General features: G+C 32.7%; 1 protein-coding gene across 1 annotated transcript in view; it reads left to right on the top strand.

The window, feature by feature from the left end:
• Nucleotides 1–19,235, top strand: part of LOC132754125 (bone morphogenetic protein 1-like) — a 29,733-nt gene that overhangs the window by 8,175 nt on the left and 2,323 nt on the right. Inside the window, exons 4-14 of the mRNA XM_060744719.1 lie at nucleotides 3,267–3,436; nucleotides 4,238–4,341; nucleotides 5,787–5,889; nucleotides 6,949–7,146; nucleotides 7,396–7,608; nucleotides 11,580–11,732; nucleotides 11,945–11,996; nucleotides 12,260–12,401; nucleotides 13,025–13,149; nucleotides 16,470–16,545; nucleotides 17,198–17,309. Of these exons, the coding sequence (XP_060600702.1) occupies nucleotides 3,267–3,436; nucleotides 4,238–4,341; nucleotides 5,787–5,889; nucleotides 6,949–7,146; nucleotides 7,396–7,608; nucleotides 11,580–11,732; nucleotides 11,945–11,996; nucleotides 12,260–12,401; nucleotides 13,025–13,149; nucleotides 16,470–16,545; nucleotides 17,198–17,309 (1,448 nt within the window). The remainder of the gene's footprint in view (nucleotides 1–3,266; nucleotides 3,437–4,237; nucleotides 4,342–5,786; nucleotides 5,890–6,948; nucleotides 7,147–7,395; nucleotides 7,609–11,579; nucleotides 11,733–11,944; nucleotides 11,997–12,259; nucleotides 12,402–13,024; nucleotides 13,150–16,469; nucleotides 16,546–17,197; nucleotides 17,310–19,235) is intronic.

Below are 19,235 nucleotides of genomic sequence, written 5' to 3'. Positions count from 1 at the left end.
GGGGGGTTAATCAAAGAAATAAAAACTAGAGGCAATGGGGAAGATACTTACCAACCCTTTTTTATTGTTTATTTACTCAATTAATCAATGTTTATTTACTCAAAAGCTATCAAAGATAATGATTTACACTTAGAACACTTCTTCGCCATCAACATTATGATTCAGTTTTCCCTTTTAACTTCAAATAATAATTTACTTATCAAGGGCAAGTAAGTCTGACAAATAAATTTTAAGAATTATACTCCATTTTTTCTACTTTTAAATAATACTAATATCCAGTGCAGAAAAAAAATAAAATTAAAACCCTGAAAATTTCCCCTTATAAGAAGAAGTAGAATATATGAAGGATAAGTCACGAGTAAAAATGAAAAAGGATTATTGACATCATTTAAAATATAACTCCTATTTGAACTTAAAACAAACATTTTTTTTCTCTTATTACATACATTTGATGTAGTTCGTTAAACAAGATTTTCTTTGACTAATGTGAGATTATTCAGTTCAGAAATATTTCAAATTAAAATTCTGTTTCAGAAATCGCCTACTAGGAAGTGGTTATACGTTTAGTTATTTATATGGATAGCTGAAAAATAGATTTACAAAATAAAAAAGTACAAGGCGGATAACTATATGTTAATAAATAAGTGATTTGATATTGGCCCTGTTATTTGTCCGAGGGCAGTCGTATTGGCCCAAGGCCGAAGGCCGAGGGCCAATACGACTCACCCGAGGATAAATAACAGGGCCAATATCAAATCACTTATTTATTGACAATTTTATTAAATAACAACATGTACTTATAATATTTCACATTTAATCCTCGGATATTTCTTCTTATTGCAATTCTAACATATTTTAATTACTGTAAATATCCAATTCTAACATATTTTACTTATAACAAAGAATAACTGTAAAAATAACTACATTTTATCAGTTTGACCTAAATTTTTACATATACAACAAAATGTGATTGTCAGACTGTTTACTGTGATTCCTGCGAGCTCCCAACATCAGAAAACTTTCTCTTCCCTGACACAATGTTAATGTTAAAAGTACCTCCAGAAATATTAGCACCACATAAAACTGCAAACGGATTTGAGTGTTGTTTTGAGACATTTGAAGAAACACAGTGACTAGCATCAAGTGTATTACAAGTATTACTTGTGTTCATTATTGGTGTTATATCTGCCAATACAGATGCATTCTCATGTTCAATTGTTTGAACATGGCATTGTGTAACGATATCGTTTCTTGAAGATGGTCGCATATGGTCTGAAAGGATGTCAGAAGCTTGAGCCTGCTGTTCTAAGGTAGGGGTGGAATAAGCATTTATTGTTTGCAGGTTTTTCCAACCTCCTAGATGAGCTATTTCCGTAGTGTTTGGGCAAATGTTTTTCTTGTGGAGTGATTTACTTTTCGGCCTTCTAGTTGGCCTTTCTCAGCTAATTCTTTCATTATTTTTCCAAGTTTATTTTTTCCGACAAGCTGATGTGAATACCAGACATCTGTTTTGGGTGTATTTATTGGCTGAAGGTAAAACCTGCTATTATTGTCTAGCAGATCGGCTGGTCTTCGACGTCTATATTCTTTGTAGATGGCAACTGGACAAAACTCATCACCAAGTGTTGCAAAAACCTTGGGAGCAACTTAGAGTTTCGGCTAGATCCATTCCTTGTTTTCGTACTTCTCTCTGAAAGTATTCAAAAGGGACTAATATTCAGTCATCCCTTAACAAGAAAGTGTGAAAGTGTGTCATAACTGTTAATTTTGATAAGCTTTTTATATACTGAAAAATAGAATATAATCAAACCTGAATTAAGCAGACAGGCAAGGGAGACACAAAACTTAGCTGCTTAGCACAGGTGGCTGCTAAATACAGGTGAAAACAAAAACAACAATTACTTTGGAAACATTTTGTTGTGACATTTTGAAAACAGGTGGCTGCTTAATAGAACTGACAGCTAAGGCAGGTTTCACTGTAAGCTAATAATTACAAGCATTTCATACAATTCAACAAACCTGTAAATTCCAAGTACTCTTGAGAGTCTGGTGCTCTTTTCAGCTCAATGTCTCCCCAAAGAAGGTTTGTATGATCCTGTCTACCACGCATTCCAAAGTAAACGCCATTGTTCAACCATACTGTCTGAAGAAGGGTCTGTGCATCACCTGTAATGAATATAAATATTTCTTATATACCTATAAATACACTTTTTATAACACTGAATATCAACAGAAGTATTCCATAACCAATATTCTTCTCTTCGGCTTGTATTTTACATGTTGCCATTGTACTAGAAAATTACAAAAAGGATTTATAACAGACTGTTTTAATGGGTCAAAATTACTGCACAACAGATTTGTACTGAGACCTTAGGCTGTTATGGTTAAAACAATCTTAACTTAAAAACATGACATTTTAAATTGAATGCCAACAAATGATAATTATATATTTTGTCCAGTCCAGTCCATCCAGTCAAACATTAGTTTAACATCACTTCTGGTCTTATAGTGTGTGTTTTTATTTTCATTTTCTTTAATGAAACTGTCACAGTCTCCTACTGAAACTATCTTAAAGCGTTCCCCATGTCCGGCAGAATCCGGTTCTGAATCTGTTAATGGGTGGGGCTTATCCACCGACTCTTCTTCAAGCTTGGAAAGTACATCTGGATCCAACTGTTCGTCTTCACATAGTTTATCTAGATATAATAAGTCATTAGCTAGAAGTTCTAGCATTTCTTCGCTAGGCGACGATTCTCTCGACATTTTTTGTTGTCTCCCAGACGCAGACGACTTTGCAATCTAAGTCGGTAAATGTTGTGAAATCTACACGTTGTAAATTTATAACACAATTGGTTAAACACTACTAAATCATGACGTGAATGTTTGAAACTGAGAATATTTTGTTTCATTTGGCGACTACACATGGACCGAGTTAAAACAAAATGGCTGCCATTTCCCAGCTTTACTTGCAGAAATCTATATCATTTTTTGGCCCTGCTTTATCAGCCAATCAAATTACTTCAAATGCGGGCTTTATATCTATATCACTTTTCGGCCCGGGGCCGGAAAAGTGATATAGATATTGGCCTTGTTATAAGGCTTAGGGTCATAGGGTTATTGAACGTGGCAGGTGCTTTTTTTATAGGACTAATAACATATAGTTATTTAATAAACTTTCTTAATGACGTATTTTTTATAATAAGTAAGCTTTAATCGTGCTGGTTGTGAATCACATTTATTAATATTGTAATTATCATATTTGGTAGCATGGACTATGTTGAGATTACAGAAAAGGGCGTTGGTGGGACAACAAGCAAATACTGTGGTTGGGACCCATTGACCTATATCACATTTAAGAGCGAAATCCAACTACAATTCAAGTCGGATGTGTCATTTGCAGACATGGGTTTCAAATTCATCATCGAGTCGAGTAAAAGTAATTATTTTACAACTTATAAAATGATACCAAAGTACTTCCAGCGTTTGCACCATGTGATCGTCTATTGTAAATCATTCTTTGATTTAATGTCATTAATTAAACATTGTTCAGAGTAAAAAAAAAGTCTACAAAAAATCCATCTTGTAATCTGGGTAATTCTATTACAATACAAATAATGTTGATTTCCAATGTTATTCTTAGTTTAATTTGCAGTTTCATTTACATTTTATGTTCTGATCTGATTTATATTATTGATTACAATACCGATTATATTTGATTTTAACAGAGCTCGCGTATATAGGGCTTAGCGTCTTGTACAATATAGGCTTTACATATGTTTATTCGTTCAACATAATTCAATACTGTATCCCTGTTGTCACAATATGAAACCCCATATTAAATTAACCAATGAACGAGCATCTGAATATGACATTTCTATCGTTACCCCTTTCTCTGCTGTTTAAATAAGTAAACTCCAGACCAAAGGAGGCAATTCAAGAACATGCTTTGGAGTGCGGGTAATTAATACATGCACTCCATTTAACGCACCGTTCATGTAGGGTAACGATAGAAATGTCATATTCATGTGCTCGTTCATTGGTTACTTTGTCATGGGGTTAAATTTTTCGTTGTTAAATGTTTGCCACAATAACTTGACCTATAAAAGGGAGAAAAATCCCGCTTGGCATTAAGATATCATGCTTCATAGATTTACACCGTGTCCATAGACCCTATAATTACATTTAATAGGGATCAAATGTTTTGTTTTTTATGTAAAAATGATGAAACCTTTTGCAGGAGGTAGGGATGACTCTAAGTGCATTGGTAGTATATTGGGTGGTGAAGATTCAAGAATAATGAATAAAGATGATTTAAAAGAGGATTGTTTTTACAGAATACAGGTAATAGCATGGCAACATTCCAGCTTTTCACGTGGAGAAACGCTCAAGTGCCTCTGTGTGCATTATTTCAGGCATGCTCCATGAGCTAGCTAGTTAGATCATATTATATGTCAGTCCATGGCAGGATTCGAACCCATTGCAGTTATAGGCAAGTGGTTTTAAATCAAAGACCTAAACCAATTAATTGAATAGAATCGATTTACGCAATTCTATCGAGCTCATTGCATATTGGCAATTAATTTATATCATGGTAAGCATATGTTTAATCGATCCGGCGTCTGTCAACCGCCTTCCGTCGTCAACACGTAATACTCTGGATATCACCATTTGTATTAGATTTTCATCAAACTTTGTAAGAATAATAATATTAGTGATTCCTCGGATTAATTCAAAGATAGGTCATCTCGATTAGATCTAAGTAAAAATAAGAAGACACCATTTTGTTCTGATCTTGATACACTGCGGATGATCACGTGACCCAAATTGTACGCTTAATACAGCAAAATTGAGGTAAGCATACAGTTAACGTTAAGTTTATATGTAAAACTAGGGCGCACTGAACCTCTGTATGAAAACCATGTATTGTTCTGTAATTGGTTACTTTGTACAGCAATTGTCAGAATTTTTATCTCATTGGTTTATCAGATGAGTTTGAAGATAGGTCTTAGGTAATAAAAAACAACAACAAAAAACAAGATCATGACGTACAAATCTAGAGGCCATAATTTTTCAAACTTTGTTTGTATGTTTCTATTGTGTAATCTCGCAAGAGCTTGAAAATGTGTCACATAAAGTAAAAAGTAGGCCATATCACAGAAAAATCTTGTTACCACATTTTATATTTGACGATCATTAGACCTTTTTTCAAAATGTAGATTTTACATCTTCGCTCAGTGTAGAGTTTAGTTCAACATAATCTTTTAGTTTGGATTACTTGCCCTAGTTACTACGTTTATCGTAGTAAAGTAGGCAGGGAATCAGATTTGTTTTTATCAATTTTCATTTTATTATCATGTTAGAATGGAAAAAGATATAAATTTGTCTCGCATAATAAGTATAATAATGCACAGTTTATGTTAGTATAAATGCTTTGTTATTAATCGCTGAGGCCTATCGACCTTCTCGAACCGTGCATTATTCTACAACAATGTATTCAAAAATGATATATATTTCCTAAATTGGATATGATTGGATATAAGTTAAAATATTGATTATCTCAACTCAAGTGAAAGCGTTTATAAATGGATATAAGTGAATATATTGACTATGCGTACTTTTGTTGAAAGTATATTACATGGAAGGTCCCAAGACCTGTCTATTTTTAACAGTTTCTCTTCGATATGGGTATTAACAGTTTGTGAATCAAGCACGGGGAGTAAATTAAGAACATGATTTTATACAGGCTGAATATGAAAAAAAACAACGTTAAACATATGATTTTTCAGGCACCCAGGGACAAAGTTATTACTTTGGAACTAAAAATGCTAAATTTTGGCTCTGCTAGTTGTGAGGAGGAAAGTATAATCATTTATGAAGGACACAGTACACGTAAGTATGTGAATGCATTTTAATGACTAACCGTGTTATTTATATTAAGCACATTCCTAAAACTAAACGTCTATTTTCTGTATAATTAGATTATTCCCTTTTCATCAACAAAAATTTCCCCCACCGTTATGTTTAAAAAACATTTTACTATTTATTTCATTAAAAAACCCCACCACAGACAAATCGGCAAATCGTTTTTAAACTAAAATTTTTTTGCATGTTCTGTTTTGGGTAGATCGTTAAAAGACGCAAAAAGTATAAGAATTCCCAAAAAGTTTTGTTTTTACTACTTTTCGTTTTGGTCAAAAAAATTTAAACCAAAAATTTTTAAACCATTTTTTTTTTAAAAAAAAGGGGAAAAAAAATTTAAAAAAAAAAAAAAAAAGGGCCCCTTATTCGGTTGGGGTTTTATTCCCAAATTTTGAAAAAAAATTTTTTCCCCAAATTTTTTGGGCCAATTTAGAAAAATTTTATGATGTTCATTTGTTATATTTTTTTTCAAAGAGCAAAGATGCAAAAAATAAATGGTGTTCGCTAGTCTAAAATGTGAAGTCTTTTTTGCATGTCAGTAACATGTCTAATAAAGTTTTCTTTTTGTTAATACACCCATTAAAAACCCGAAACATTTTTGCGTACCCTTCCGATTATATTACATTCAACAACAAAAATCAAAAAATTAGCTATAAGTTTTTTAAATTTTTTAGGATATAGTGCCAAATAAATAGAGATGGTTTAAATTATTTAAATTATTGCAAATTGGAAAAAAATATACGAGTTTTATTTTTTCTTATCTTAAACTAAGGTTGTAATTCCTATATTAATACTCAAAATGAATGACCAACTGACATAAAACAATGTCTAAATTATTTTGACTTCATAATACTTAAAAAGTATGTCCTTTAGATTGGCAATGCTAATTTTCATGGGTTTGTATGATAAGTTTGGTCTGTAGTACGTTATAGTTTGCATGTTTGCACGGGGATATAAATTCAACGAATATGCTTGTTCATATTTATTTACTATTCTGAGAGTGTACCTGCATTAATTACTTTTCAAAAGGAAAACCCCTCGGTACAGTATGTGGCGACAGTGTTCTGGGAATTCTGCCTTATCATGCAAGTTCAATGTTTATTGAGTACAGAAATCTTCTTCAACAAGAAGGTGCACGTTTTGCAATTGATTATATGTTTGTCGAAGACAACTTTACTCCAGCACCTGTACCATCAACAACTCCATCTCCAGCTGGTGGAAATAATGGTTATGCTTTTTATTGTTACAGAATTTAGAAAAATAAACATTTATAATTGTTTCACTTGTACAATGTTTGAATTAACAGATTCGTTTTCAGTTTAACAAAAAATCGAATGCACAATAAGCAAATATTTCTTAAAAAATTACATGGTAGCATACATTAGGTAATGAATTATCTTTGTGAGATAAATAGTATTTAATACATGTATAATTTTTGTTTTGTATAGGATTATCATTATATTGTTTTGTTTTCAGATTGTAGTCGAATGTACAAAGGAATCGATATAGGGAGCGGCATTGTAGTATATACAGCACCTAAATACGAAAGCAACACAGATTGTATAGTTGTTGTACATAATGATATATTTCCTAAACACGTGGTACAGGTAGAATTCGACTACTTCAGCATTAAACAATCGGACAACTGTATCTTTGATTCGTTAAGAATTTTTTCTGGAATAAGTAATGGTATTTAAATTGTAGTGTTAAATGTTTGCATATTTTTAAACTTAATACTCTAAAGCAAAGAAAGCATGATAAGAGTGCATGTGAGATTAGCAGTGACAAATTGATACTTTTTTTTAAAAACAATTGAATTAGATGCATAGTTTCTATTGATACTAATTCTTACACTTTCGGAGATTTCCTGTATATAAAGAAAGAAGGCCGGAAGCGTGATATATTTCACAGCAGATACACCAGCCGTTCTTGTTTTCTTCCTCCGTATTTGCAAACACGCAAATTGACCGCGACATTTTGTTTGATAAATCTGAAAAATAAGAAATAACTTTTTCTTGAATTGTGTTCTGATAGTAATCTCAAATTGTCTTAAAATAAATACGAACACCAATGTAATTAATTCTGACATTAGCGCATTACAGACTTTTGAAGTATTGTTAATTTGACGTCACAATGCAGCGCATTACTTTGTATTAATAAAATGAAATAAACACAAAAAATTACCAACGCTTTCAAAATTGCTATTCTCAAAATGTTTGAAATTACTTTATATTTAAAGACATTTTATTTTTCAACCGACTGGAATAGCCTTTAAAGAACATTGCTTTTAGAAATTCCGAGGCGAAAACAAAGTTAACCAACAAAAATATAGTTCAACTATATTTTTTTTCTTGACGTGCTAGAATGGAAGTGGTCTTGATTTGGATTGAACTGTGTTGTACATATAGCACGGTATGTCGTTCAGATGTTTGTAATTAATTACTGAGGCATACAGCCTTCGTGATTATATTACTGCGCATCTGAACTCCATATCATGCTATAATATTATAACACAGATCACTCAAATTCTATATATATATCTCCGATAAGTATAAGCTATCTTCGACGGAATTATGTTGATGATCCGATTCAATTTGTTAACGTTATACTATGCTCAAGCTTGAAATCTATGAAATTCTTACAGAACATGTCTTATTTTGAACAAGTTAAATATTTATACGCCGGCAGTAGAAGTTTAGTTAAAGTCAGTTATTAAGTTAAATAACTTGTGAAATATGTTTACAGTATAAAAAGTAAGGAAGGGTCATATCTATTGTAGGAATAAAGGAATTTTAACTTCCTTTGATCTTGCATAGTTACATGTTGTGGCGATCATACATGAAAATTTTATGTACACAATGTCACCAAAATTGCACTGTGTGTATCTTGTGAAAAAAAGATTGTAGAACACGAAATATCCCCCTTCATACATTCTGTTAGTGACCTTTGACCTACTGATCTTAAAATCAATAGGGGTTTTCTGGTAAAAAGGTTTAATAAGCTATTTTTTTGGGGGAAAATTTTTTGGGGCTTTTTTTTGGGGGCCCACGGGGGGACCTTTTTTTTGCCCTTACTAAAAACCCAAAATCGATGGGTTTGCCATCTCCCAAATTTAAATAAACCTCTTTTAAAAAACTTTTCATGTCCAAATCCCAAAAGGGTTTCGTTTTTAAATCCACAAAAGGGTTTTTAAAATTATTTCGGGCCCAGTTTGATTTTGATTTTGGGGATTTATTTGTTTCACAAAAAATAAATGGGGGTCTTTTTTTGGCCAATCATAAACGAGCCCCTTTTTAAATTTCCCCCAAAATTCCGGGGCCAAAGGGTACTAAAATTTTTATTTGTTCGGAAAAATAAAAGCATACAAAAATTTTTTGGGCCCTAAAAGGGTTTTAAAAAAAAAAAAAAATCCTTTTTGTGTCCTTTTGCCCTTGGGCCCTTTTTGAACTTTTGGGGCCCCAAAAAATCAAAAAAGGGTTAATATAAATTTGGAGGGAAAAACCCGTTTTTAAAACTTTTTGACCCGGGTGTTTTTTCCAACAAAACCATCAAAAAAAGGTTTTTAAAAACCCATTGACCCCAAATTGGGGAGCTTGGGAACCTTTAAACCCTTCTGATTTTCCAAATCAATGGGAGTCACCCCTGTCAGTGAAAACCCAACCCCCTATTAATTTTCCCGGGACCCTTTTGGGGAAAAAGGGGGCGTTCACAATTTTAATTAACCCGGGAAAAACAAAAAGGGGTTATGGGAACCGAGCGACCCGGCAAAAAGCGAAAAAATACCCCCGTTTTAAAAGCGGACAAAAAAAGAAAAGTTTGATGGGTTTCCCTGGAAACGGGTTTAAAGTTTTTTTTTTTTAAACCTTTGCCCCAACTAGGTAAGGGTGGTTTTTCGGTCCTTTTATCCAGACAATTTTAAAAAGGAAATTGGGAAAGGGAAAATAAATGGGATTTAAAGGAAAAATTGGCAATTTAAAATGGGAAAAATACGGGAAAAAAGGGGCCATAATTTTGGAAAACCCCATTTTTTGGGGAAATGTTCATTTTTTTTTGAAATTTTTTTAAAGTGTAATTTGGAAAAATAATGAATGAGGGGGGTTTAAACAGAAAAATACTTTGACAAAAAAAAAGACAGGGTAAAAAATTGATTTCCCAATGGCTTTCGGCTTCAAATGGGGGTAAAAATTTAATTTCCTGATAATTTTAATCCCCAAATGTTAATTTTAGAAGAAGATTAAAGCAAAAATGGAAGAAAAAGGTCTTTTTTTAAAGGTAAGATCGCTGAAAATATCATGCAAATAAATGGGGGTATTTAAATCATCATAATGAATTATTTTTGACAATAAATATTATAAATTTCTTGATTTATTATACGTCTAAAACTGTATTTTTAGCAAAAATTTTCCAATTTAAAAGCTTTTTTTGATATCTTAAAGTCACTTTTCGTATTTTTTCAATGTGAGCAAAAGGAAGATCTCAGAAACCTGTGTAAAGAAATTTTAGAAATTATGCCAAATTATATGGCGATTTAAATCAATATTATGATTATTTTTGATAATAAATATAATTAGTTTCTAATATTATTCGTCTGCAAACTGCAATTTTATTGTAAAATTCTATTAAAATGCTATAATTAATATCTTTAAAGTCACTTTCGCTCACTTTCGTTCACTTTCGTCATAAAAATCACATTCGTATTTTAGGCAAACCCCGATGCGTGTGTAAACCACGTAATGTAAATAACGCATTTTCCTTGGATATTGTTTTTCTTTAGCGAGAACTTTAGTCACATGTCTAAATAAAAGCATTTCTTTTTCATCTTAAATTATTTCTTCAGGTATTTTTTTCCAAATCATTATTATAACTTAATCATATATTGATATTCAACAAAAAATAAATGACAATCCTCGCGAGACTCATTCACGCGAGATTAGGCAATAAACAAAATGATCTTGTGGTTCCAGTAACCTAACCGACCCTGTATTTCCGCATTAACCTACAACATGTTATTTCAAAAATGAAGTATCCTATCGTGTATGTATCTGACATACAGTTAAATTTTAATAAAATACTAATTAAAAAAATGTTTTTCCAACCTACCCGAATATTTTTCAGCATGTTACCAAAACCTCAAGATCATTTTGTTTTGGTCTTTGACGTCAAAAACACGGGTCAATTTTTTCCCCATGGAATTTTCATCTTACGTATATCATATCACAAGCCGGCCAGCGTGTAATAAAATAATGAATAAACACAAGAACCCTAAATTCTATCCAAAACAAAAAAATAACGATTTAAAAAAAATCCCATATATATACTAGTATATTTATGAATTTTATTTTTAAATCGTTATCTTTTTGTTTTGGATAGATTGTCGTGTTCCTGTGGAATAAACTATGTATGGGAAGCTGAGTTTCCTATTACATGTTAATTAAAGTTGGTCCCTCTTTAAAAAACTGACAGTTTTTTAATGACACTATATATTCATATTGTGAACACCTATAGTATGTAGAACATTAAACATAACATTATATTTTTTTGAGAAGTCAAAACATGTTTATTTTATATTTACAAAGAAAATGTGTAAGCATTTATCAATATTTTCTATCATATCAAATTTGAGTAAAGTATATCTTTAATTAATATCATTAATTCTGCAGACTCCGGTATGCTTGGTGGACCATATTGCGGTGAAAGTCTACATGGGCGAACTTTCCTATCACCTGGTAACTCTCTTCGCCTTGAATTCAAAACAGACGTGTCTTTGGCCTTAAAAGGATTTCAAGCAAAAATTTCGTTCGTCTCAAATACAGGTAACACAATTTTCTGCAATATTTTTGTTTAGTATACTAGCTGTTTATTTATCTACTAACAAGTCCTTTTTACAAAGTGTTTAAAAATATTTTCTGTAAATATGTTGATGTTTTGTTGAACAGAATTGATTTGTTTTCTTTTCATAGTTATCTATGTGTAATGTTTTATCCATGGAAACTATGTACTTTAGTGTGTTTTACTATAATTACAGAATGCATATGCAATGGAAATAAGATGTGCATACGCCAGGACTTTGAGAAAAAGTTAGTTTTGTTCATTTCAATTTTTAAAAAAAAGAGTTTGAAATAGAAGTTGGTATGGTTTATGGAATGACTAGGATAATAGAAATCATGTAACATTGCTGCTTTTCATTTAATCCCATCTAACTTGTAGACTAAAAAGAAATTCAATTTTTTTTTAAATCATCTTCGATAAGACTATTAAAAATGTTGTAAATCCATGAATTTTGTCCCAGATACTCGAACTTTGTGTTTAAATGTAAATATTTCATTTTATACATTTTAAGATGTATAAGCGGGCAAATATGTGAGGGAATTAGCTGTCAAAATGGCGGAACGTGCATCAAAACAGGTTCTGAAGAGACATGTTATTGCCCTAAAGGTTTCAAAGGGGAAAATTGTTCACAAATAGAATATATACGTGTAAATGTAAGAATATCTTGTTCAAACTTTTATTTTTTTTTGTTTTAAAAAGCAACTTCGATACGATTTATTCGTATTTGTATATTATCATGTAAATGTAATGGAGATCGTTAATACGTGTGCGTCTTACTTGCGTTTGACAGGCTCTCTAAATACTTGCAGCAGTGCAGTTTGTCTTACTGTGCAGGCAGTTTGCATTCTGTATGGCATCTCTTAAGCTATGATTACTTTTGCTAGAGATATCTCAATGTGCCACTTTAAATACTGTTCTATGCTGTATAAATGAATTCATTTTTCCTTTAATTCTGCCTTCATTCATATTCAACCTATATGGAATACTTTTCGTGTAAAGGTCCCTTTTATTATCTTAATAACAACGTTATATATCTAGCCTAACTTCGTTTTGGTCTGTCAATCCCGGAACATGTGATTGTAAAAAATAGTAAATTAGTACTTGTTAGATTCGGAGAAAAAAATCAAAAAGGGATTTTATTCTTTATTTTTAATTATATCGATTTGTGAAATTGCTTTGGTGACAAATAAATTCATAAATTTATTTATTAATATTATCATTTTTGTACAATCAGTTTAAATGCCATTCAAATCAATTTTAACTCATTATTTGCCAGGGAGAAAAGTATAAACATATACGCTTTACTGAGGCACCCGCAGACAGAACGATAAAGAAAGGTGAAGGCCACGTAGAAGAATGTAAAGTTGAGGTTCCAAATGGAGAGGAGGTTGAATATAATTGGTAAGAATAGTATTTACTTAAAATAGATTGCTAAACGAAAACAAAAGAATTTGCATTTGTAACGTTAACAGAAAGCCGAGTAGGCCCCTGTCTGCAAAACTTCTCGTTCCCTTTCAATATTTGAGCTGCGTCACGACAAAACCAACATAGTGCGTTTGCGACCAGCATGGATCCAGACCAGCCTGCGCATCCGCTCAATAAAACCTAGTCTGAAAATTTTTAATTTTGTGTTTTTGGCGTTTTTTTAGGGATTCCGTTTTTTCTTTGTTAATGAGTGTTTTAAAATTGTACATGTCTTAGTTCCAAATATTAATTTCAATATAAATGATTTCGGCAACCTTTGTGGGACAAAATTTGCGATCAGAAAGAGTAATTTAAGTATAGACTTTCAAGGAAGTTTAGGGCTAATAATGAAATGGAGGATCTTGAAGCTTATAAACAAGCGAATTTTAATCTTATATTAAAGTAAAGAAAAAGCTTTATCAAACCGATTGAAAACGGGAGCTTGTTCTTTAATGAAATAACCCAAAACAGTACTTCTTATACTAGTAGAGGTAGTGATATTTCATGTTTAGACTGGCATAATCATTTTGCTCGGTTGCTTAGCCATTCTGATGATAATCTGAATAATTATCGGCTGAAATGTAAACGAAAACACTGTGATAACGGCGTGCTGATCGAGGACTTCGCAGCAGATGAGGTATTATCTGCCATAAACAAATTAACGCTCACGAAATCATCTAGTACGGAAAGCATACTTAGATTTTTGTTAAAAGTTCACAATAATAATATTACCAACGTTAACTTGTTGGATTATGTGAATAACCATGTTTCAAAGCGGTCATCATATGTCAAATACATAAGTTGTGTTCAAGGCAAGCAATAATTATCGGGGTATTTCATTTATAAATGTTTCTTGTAAAATTTACTCATCGGTATTAAAAAATCGATTGTATATGAGGGCTGAGGGAAATGATAAAACGGATGAAGCACAAGCTGGCTTCAGAAATGAATATTCCACTTTTGACAACCTATTCACATTACAAGCACTTGTCCAAAAATATCTGACAAAATATAATGGTAGATTTTTGTATTATATGTAAATTTTGCAAAGGCTTTCGATAATATTAGTCATCCTTATTTGTTTAATAACCTCTTAAAAAGGGTTAAAAGTATGTATTACAATCTAGGCGCTAAAAAAGCCAATCACGCTGTACAAATAGGTACAGTTTAGGGATGTATAAGTAGTCCTTTGATTTTTGTTCAAATTAGAATTGACCTATGTACATGATGTACTTACCTTCGTGAAAATTATGGTAATGGAAGTAATGTAAATACATGTTATAAAATCCCTGATATTATTACGTTATAATTTGCTCATGATGTTGCAACCAAGCTGGACTTTTGTTAGCTTGAAACGCCAACTTAACGCTATAAAGTCTTTTCTTGACAATGTGGGCATGAGCGTGAAGATAGGCAAGTCAGTAATGATAGTATTCCGTAGAGGTGGTCCGCCAAAACACACACAGATATTGAAATTTGATGATAGCCAAATAAACACTACATCTGTTTATAATTTTATGGGTCGGATTTTCACCTTTGAATTGTCGTCGTCAAAAGCTAAGTATAAGTTGACCTCTGTTTGGTAACTTAAGATCTCACCGCCGGTCAAGGAAGCGAAGAAGGCCAAATGCACCATATAAAACAGGATATATAAGAATTGACCTTAAGTTCTCAATAGCTTTTGGTACGTGTATACACCAACGTCATGGTGTAATCGAAATCAACAGTATTCAGGAAATCATCAGTGATTTCTACAAATGGATGCCAATACTATTCACAACTGTTGCGTGTTTTATAAATAGCTTTGTGTTACATACTTTACTCATAGATGAATTATAGACTGTTTCCAAGAAAATGAAATCAAGATGCCCTGGGTGTCAAATAGACCACCCAAGACAGCTCAAGTACGCCTGCTTATTCAACCCTGACCAAACTTAGGGATTGAAATGAACATGGAAAACTCACTAAATCAACTGAGTGTGGAAAAAGTGAATTGAATGTTTACTATGTCGTTACGGGTCAAAGTCAGCCTTTCTCGCTTATGAAAGGTTGAAGATAAGGCAATAAATATTGCACAGATACCGATCAGCTTATGCTCACTAGTACATGTATTGCACTGAAAGTAATTGTGAAAAGAGACGCCATTGAATTACAAAACATCCAATTTTATAACGATCCCTGCATGTGGTTGGTTTCACCCAAGGTTCATCTTCTAAGGCAAAACATGTCAAGAACTTACATTGTCGATATACATACCGTAAATCAGCCTAGAGAATACTTGATGACTCTCTTCTTTCTTTAAAGAAAATAAAGCGATCTCTTTAGATTCGTACAGATCACCACCTAAAAGAGCATAATCAACCCTTTCTTGAAAACAATACGAGATCCTTTACTTCAATTCAAAGTTGAAATAGTTTCAATTGCGGGGTTTACTGTTTAATCGCTTCAGTTACGTTTGCCTCAAAGAAAAGATCAAGAGTCTGTGTTAACAACGACCTTTCAACATGAACTGTAACGTTACAATCAAAATGACAAAGAAGTCAGTAATTAATTGTACAAATAAGTAAATGGACAGTTGTGCATAAAGCTAGACATATACCTTAGCCTAATGCACCATGTTGTACTGTCAGTCAAAGTAAAATCAATCACATGCCTATGTATGCCTTGCATGTAGGAAACTATGATTTTCGTATTTCTTATGTACAAGTAATTCATATGTTGATCAATTGGTTCATGGTCATTATATAATAAAAAGGTGTGAAATCACAAACGTGATATTATTTTTCTATGTGTAGTAATCTGAGGGTTTTATAGAATAGTTAATGAATTCAATATGAGATATTTTAAGCGTGCATTTAGCCTTTTATTTCAAATAACATAAAGTCTACTAGTACAGGTAAATTTCGATAAACATGACGTTTTACTGCGTGATTGTTTGATTGGGTTTTACGTCATACCGAAACAGTATAGGTCATATGGCGACGTTCCAGCTTTACTGATCAGCTGCTTTTCTGTGTATCATTAAGGCACGAACGGGCACCTGAGTAGAACCACCGGCGTCCGTACGCAAAATCAAAAACTTCCTCGCATGAAAGAATCCAAAGTCCCTGTCGGGATTCGAACCCACAGCGGTGACAGGCAAGTAGTTTTAGTCAACCACCTTAACCACTCGGCCGTTTTTAATGTTATGATAGTTTAAACAGGAATAGAAAATATCCGACATATATGTCAATTAATACAGCAGGGTTTATTTCCAGGTACTTCCAAGGAGCAATGATAGAACCATACAATAAAAAGGCAGGTTTTGGAACTCATCGCGGTGGAATATTACAGGTGCGTTATGAATTGATTAGCATTGTAGATATGAATTATGTAAATTCGTTAACAGATACTATTATAATTTCGATTATATGAATATTATTTCATTCTAAATGATAGAAAGGCCATCTTTTTCTCAATCGCGCACAGAATATGATACAAATTTACTGCTAAATAAATTGCAAATACATGTACATTGTATCAAAATATTCAATTATATTAAATATGTTCTTCTTTAGATTGTTGACGGAATAAACGGAATGAGGTTTTTCATTCCAAGTTACAATGATATTGAGCCAAAAGCCTCCTTTGTAATTCTTCTTCATATAAAAATCATTAAAAGTGCAGGTCTATCTGATACAGGATGGTCATTACTGAATTTTTCCAGTAATTTATACCTAATGAAAGGCAGATTTTACATGTATTCGGATAACCCTGATACTCATATTTGATGTCATACAAGCAATGACGAGTAAACTGTATTGTACGAAAGTAATATCTAAAATAAAACAATATCAAAATGGGACTGTACAGCATACAGTAGCAGAATTAAGTGTATGGTTATGAGAATGGGCCACATGAGCAGGAGATGAAACTAACTCGTACGGAATCCTAAATCATATTAATTCAATTCTTAATGTTCAAGTTTTTTATGCTTATGTTTAAGATTGATGTTTTTTCGGACAAATTGGCGGGAAATTATTCATGTTTTGCGACGACTTCTGGTAGAACTGCAGAACACACGTTTGAGTATAGGATTTTTGAGGAGTGTAACGTCAGTAAGTTTAAAGTATTAGCAACACAACAAAGAATTTAATGTATTACATTAAAAAAATATAATTATAAAATATTAATGCAAATTTCTCCGTGGCCGAGTGGTTAAGGTCGCTGACTTGAGATCACAGGTCCCTCACCGCTGTAGGTTCGATCCTCACGCGGGTCGAAATCTTTCATGTGAGGAAGCCATCCAGCTGGCTTACGGAAGGTCGGTGGTTCTACCGCTCGTGCCTGAAAAAAATGCCCGCAGGGGCACCTGGGGTCTTCCTCCACCAATAAAGCTGGAAAAACATCGACGAAAAAATCTCGATGGGACGCTCTACAAGGGGGTTAATCCATGCGCGCGCATCCTTAAAGTTCTGATACCGCGAACACTTCATCGGCCGGTATTTCGAAGAAAAACGAGTGGTGTGAAGAAATCATAAAAGGTATGAATTTAATTTGTTTTGCAAAGAAGATGTCCTAACTTCCAGTTTTTATATACAAATTGTCTTGAAGTAACTCTTTCCTGTTTTGTCAGTATTTCGCGTTGAATGCGATTTTGATTCTGGATAGTGCGTACACCCGGCGTTGAAATGTTACAGAAAATGAGCAAATATCGATTAAACTGGCCGTTTTAAACGGCTGGAAGTTATTTTGATGTAGAATCCTTTTCAAAAATATTTATTTTCAACCTTCGTTCCAATTCATTTTTACTAAAATGTAGTTAAACGCACTTTTTACAGAAAACAGAGATAATGACATTGCGTACACTCTAAAAATATCCAGATACTGCGTACACATAACTATGCAATTGATAGAGATAGTGCATTTTTATCCGAAACAGTTATAAAACGATAAAGGGGATTGCATGGGTGTCCCGTTTTAATCTAAATCCTAGAAAATATTTAGAATTAACATTTATTTATGCAATTTATTTAGGTATTTATTTAAAACTGGTGAATAATTGTCTATCTTGATAATGTTTTTATACTCTACATTTTGAAATAAATTACTTCTTTTAACAGTCAAATGTATATCTTATTTCAGAAAATGAATGTGTGTCGATTTGTGGTGAATTCTTTGCCAGTTTAATCTTCTCTCAGACAGCATGAGGCACGACATCGGGCATGATGGCCCCTACAAATGTGATATATGTAGTCAAGTGGCTTTTTCGGAGTACCATTACAAATTTGAAAACACTCATGCAGCGTCATTCCTCTGAACGCAAGTACGAATGTAAATGCGGCAAATCGTTCAAGACATCTCATGATTGAACAAAGAAAGAGCCAAACAAAGGAATTCAAATGTGAATGTCTCAGAATGTCAGAAAGGTGAAAGGTTGTATGATTATAAACCAATTTTGTGTTTGTATAGTGCCACCAATGCTTTCCAGGTGTTTTAACTGTAGTAAATTGGCATAAGACTAATTGCAACACTGATATTCATTTCAATGTTAATTTGACTTAAACAATTAAAAAAAATGAGTTGACCTTAACTGGGATTTGAAGTTGCATGTAAACGGCCTGAAGAAAACCATATTATTCTAAATGAGGGTTCGTTACTCTTATTATTTCGACGCTAAACCTGTTGTTTAACACAGATGTAAATAATCATGGAGCTTACTATACGCATGTATATCTATAATTAAAGAATAAAACAACATTAGAAATCTTCGACCATTCGGGAACTATTTTGCTTGAAAATTTCTGCGCCTGTCATTTGTCAATCTTTACGCAGTGATCTCCCCTGAATTTTTCGTCGTTAGTGTACATATAAAGGGAAGTAACCGCTTAAAAAAACGGACTACTTTCGGCATTTGCAATTAACAGCATCGAAATTCGAAATTTCGCTACCATTATTTGTTTGGTCTGACGACCCAAACAAATAAAAAACTATTCAGTCATACCAAAACTGTTAGGAACACATGAAAAGAAAACACAGTTAAA

Source organism: Ruditapes philippinarum, unplaced genomic scaffold (genome assembly GCF_026571515.1).
Source record: "Ruditapes philippinarum isolate M1 unplaced genomic scaffold, ASM2657151v2 ctg4765_1_1_1_1, whole genome shotgun sequence".
NCBI lineage: Eukaryota > Metazoa > Mollusca > Bivalvia > Venerida > Veneridae > Ruditapes > Ruditapes philippinarum.
Note: the sequence above shows the minus strand (reverse complement) of the source record. Positions and strands in the feature narration are given on the sequence as shown.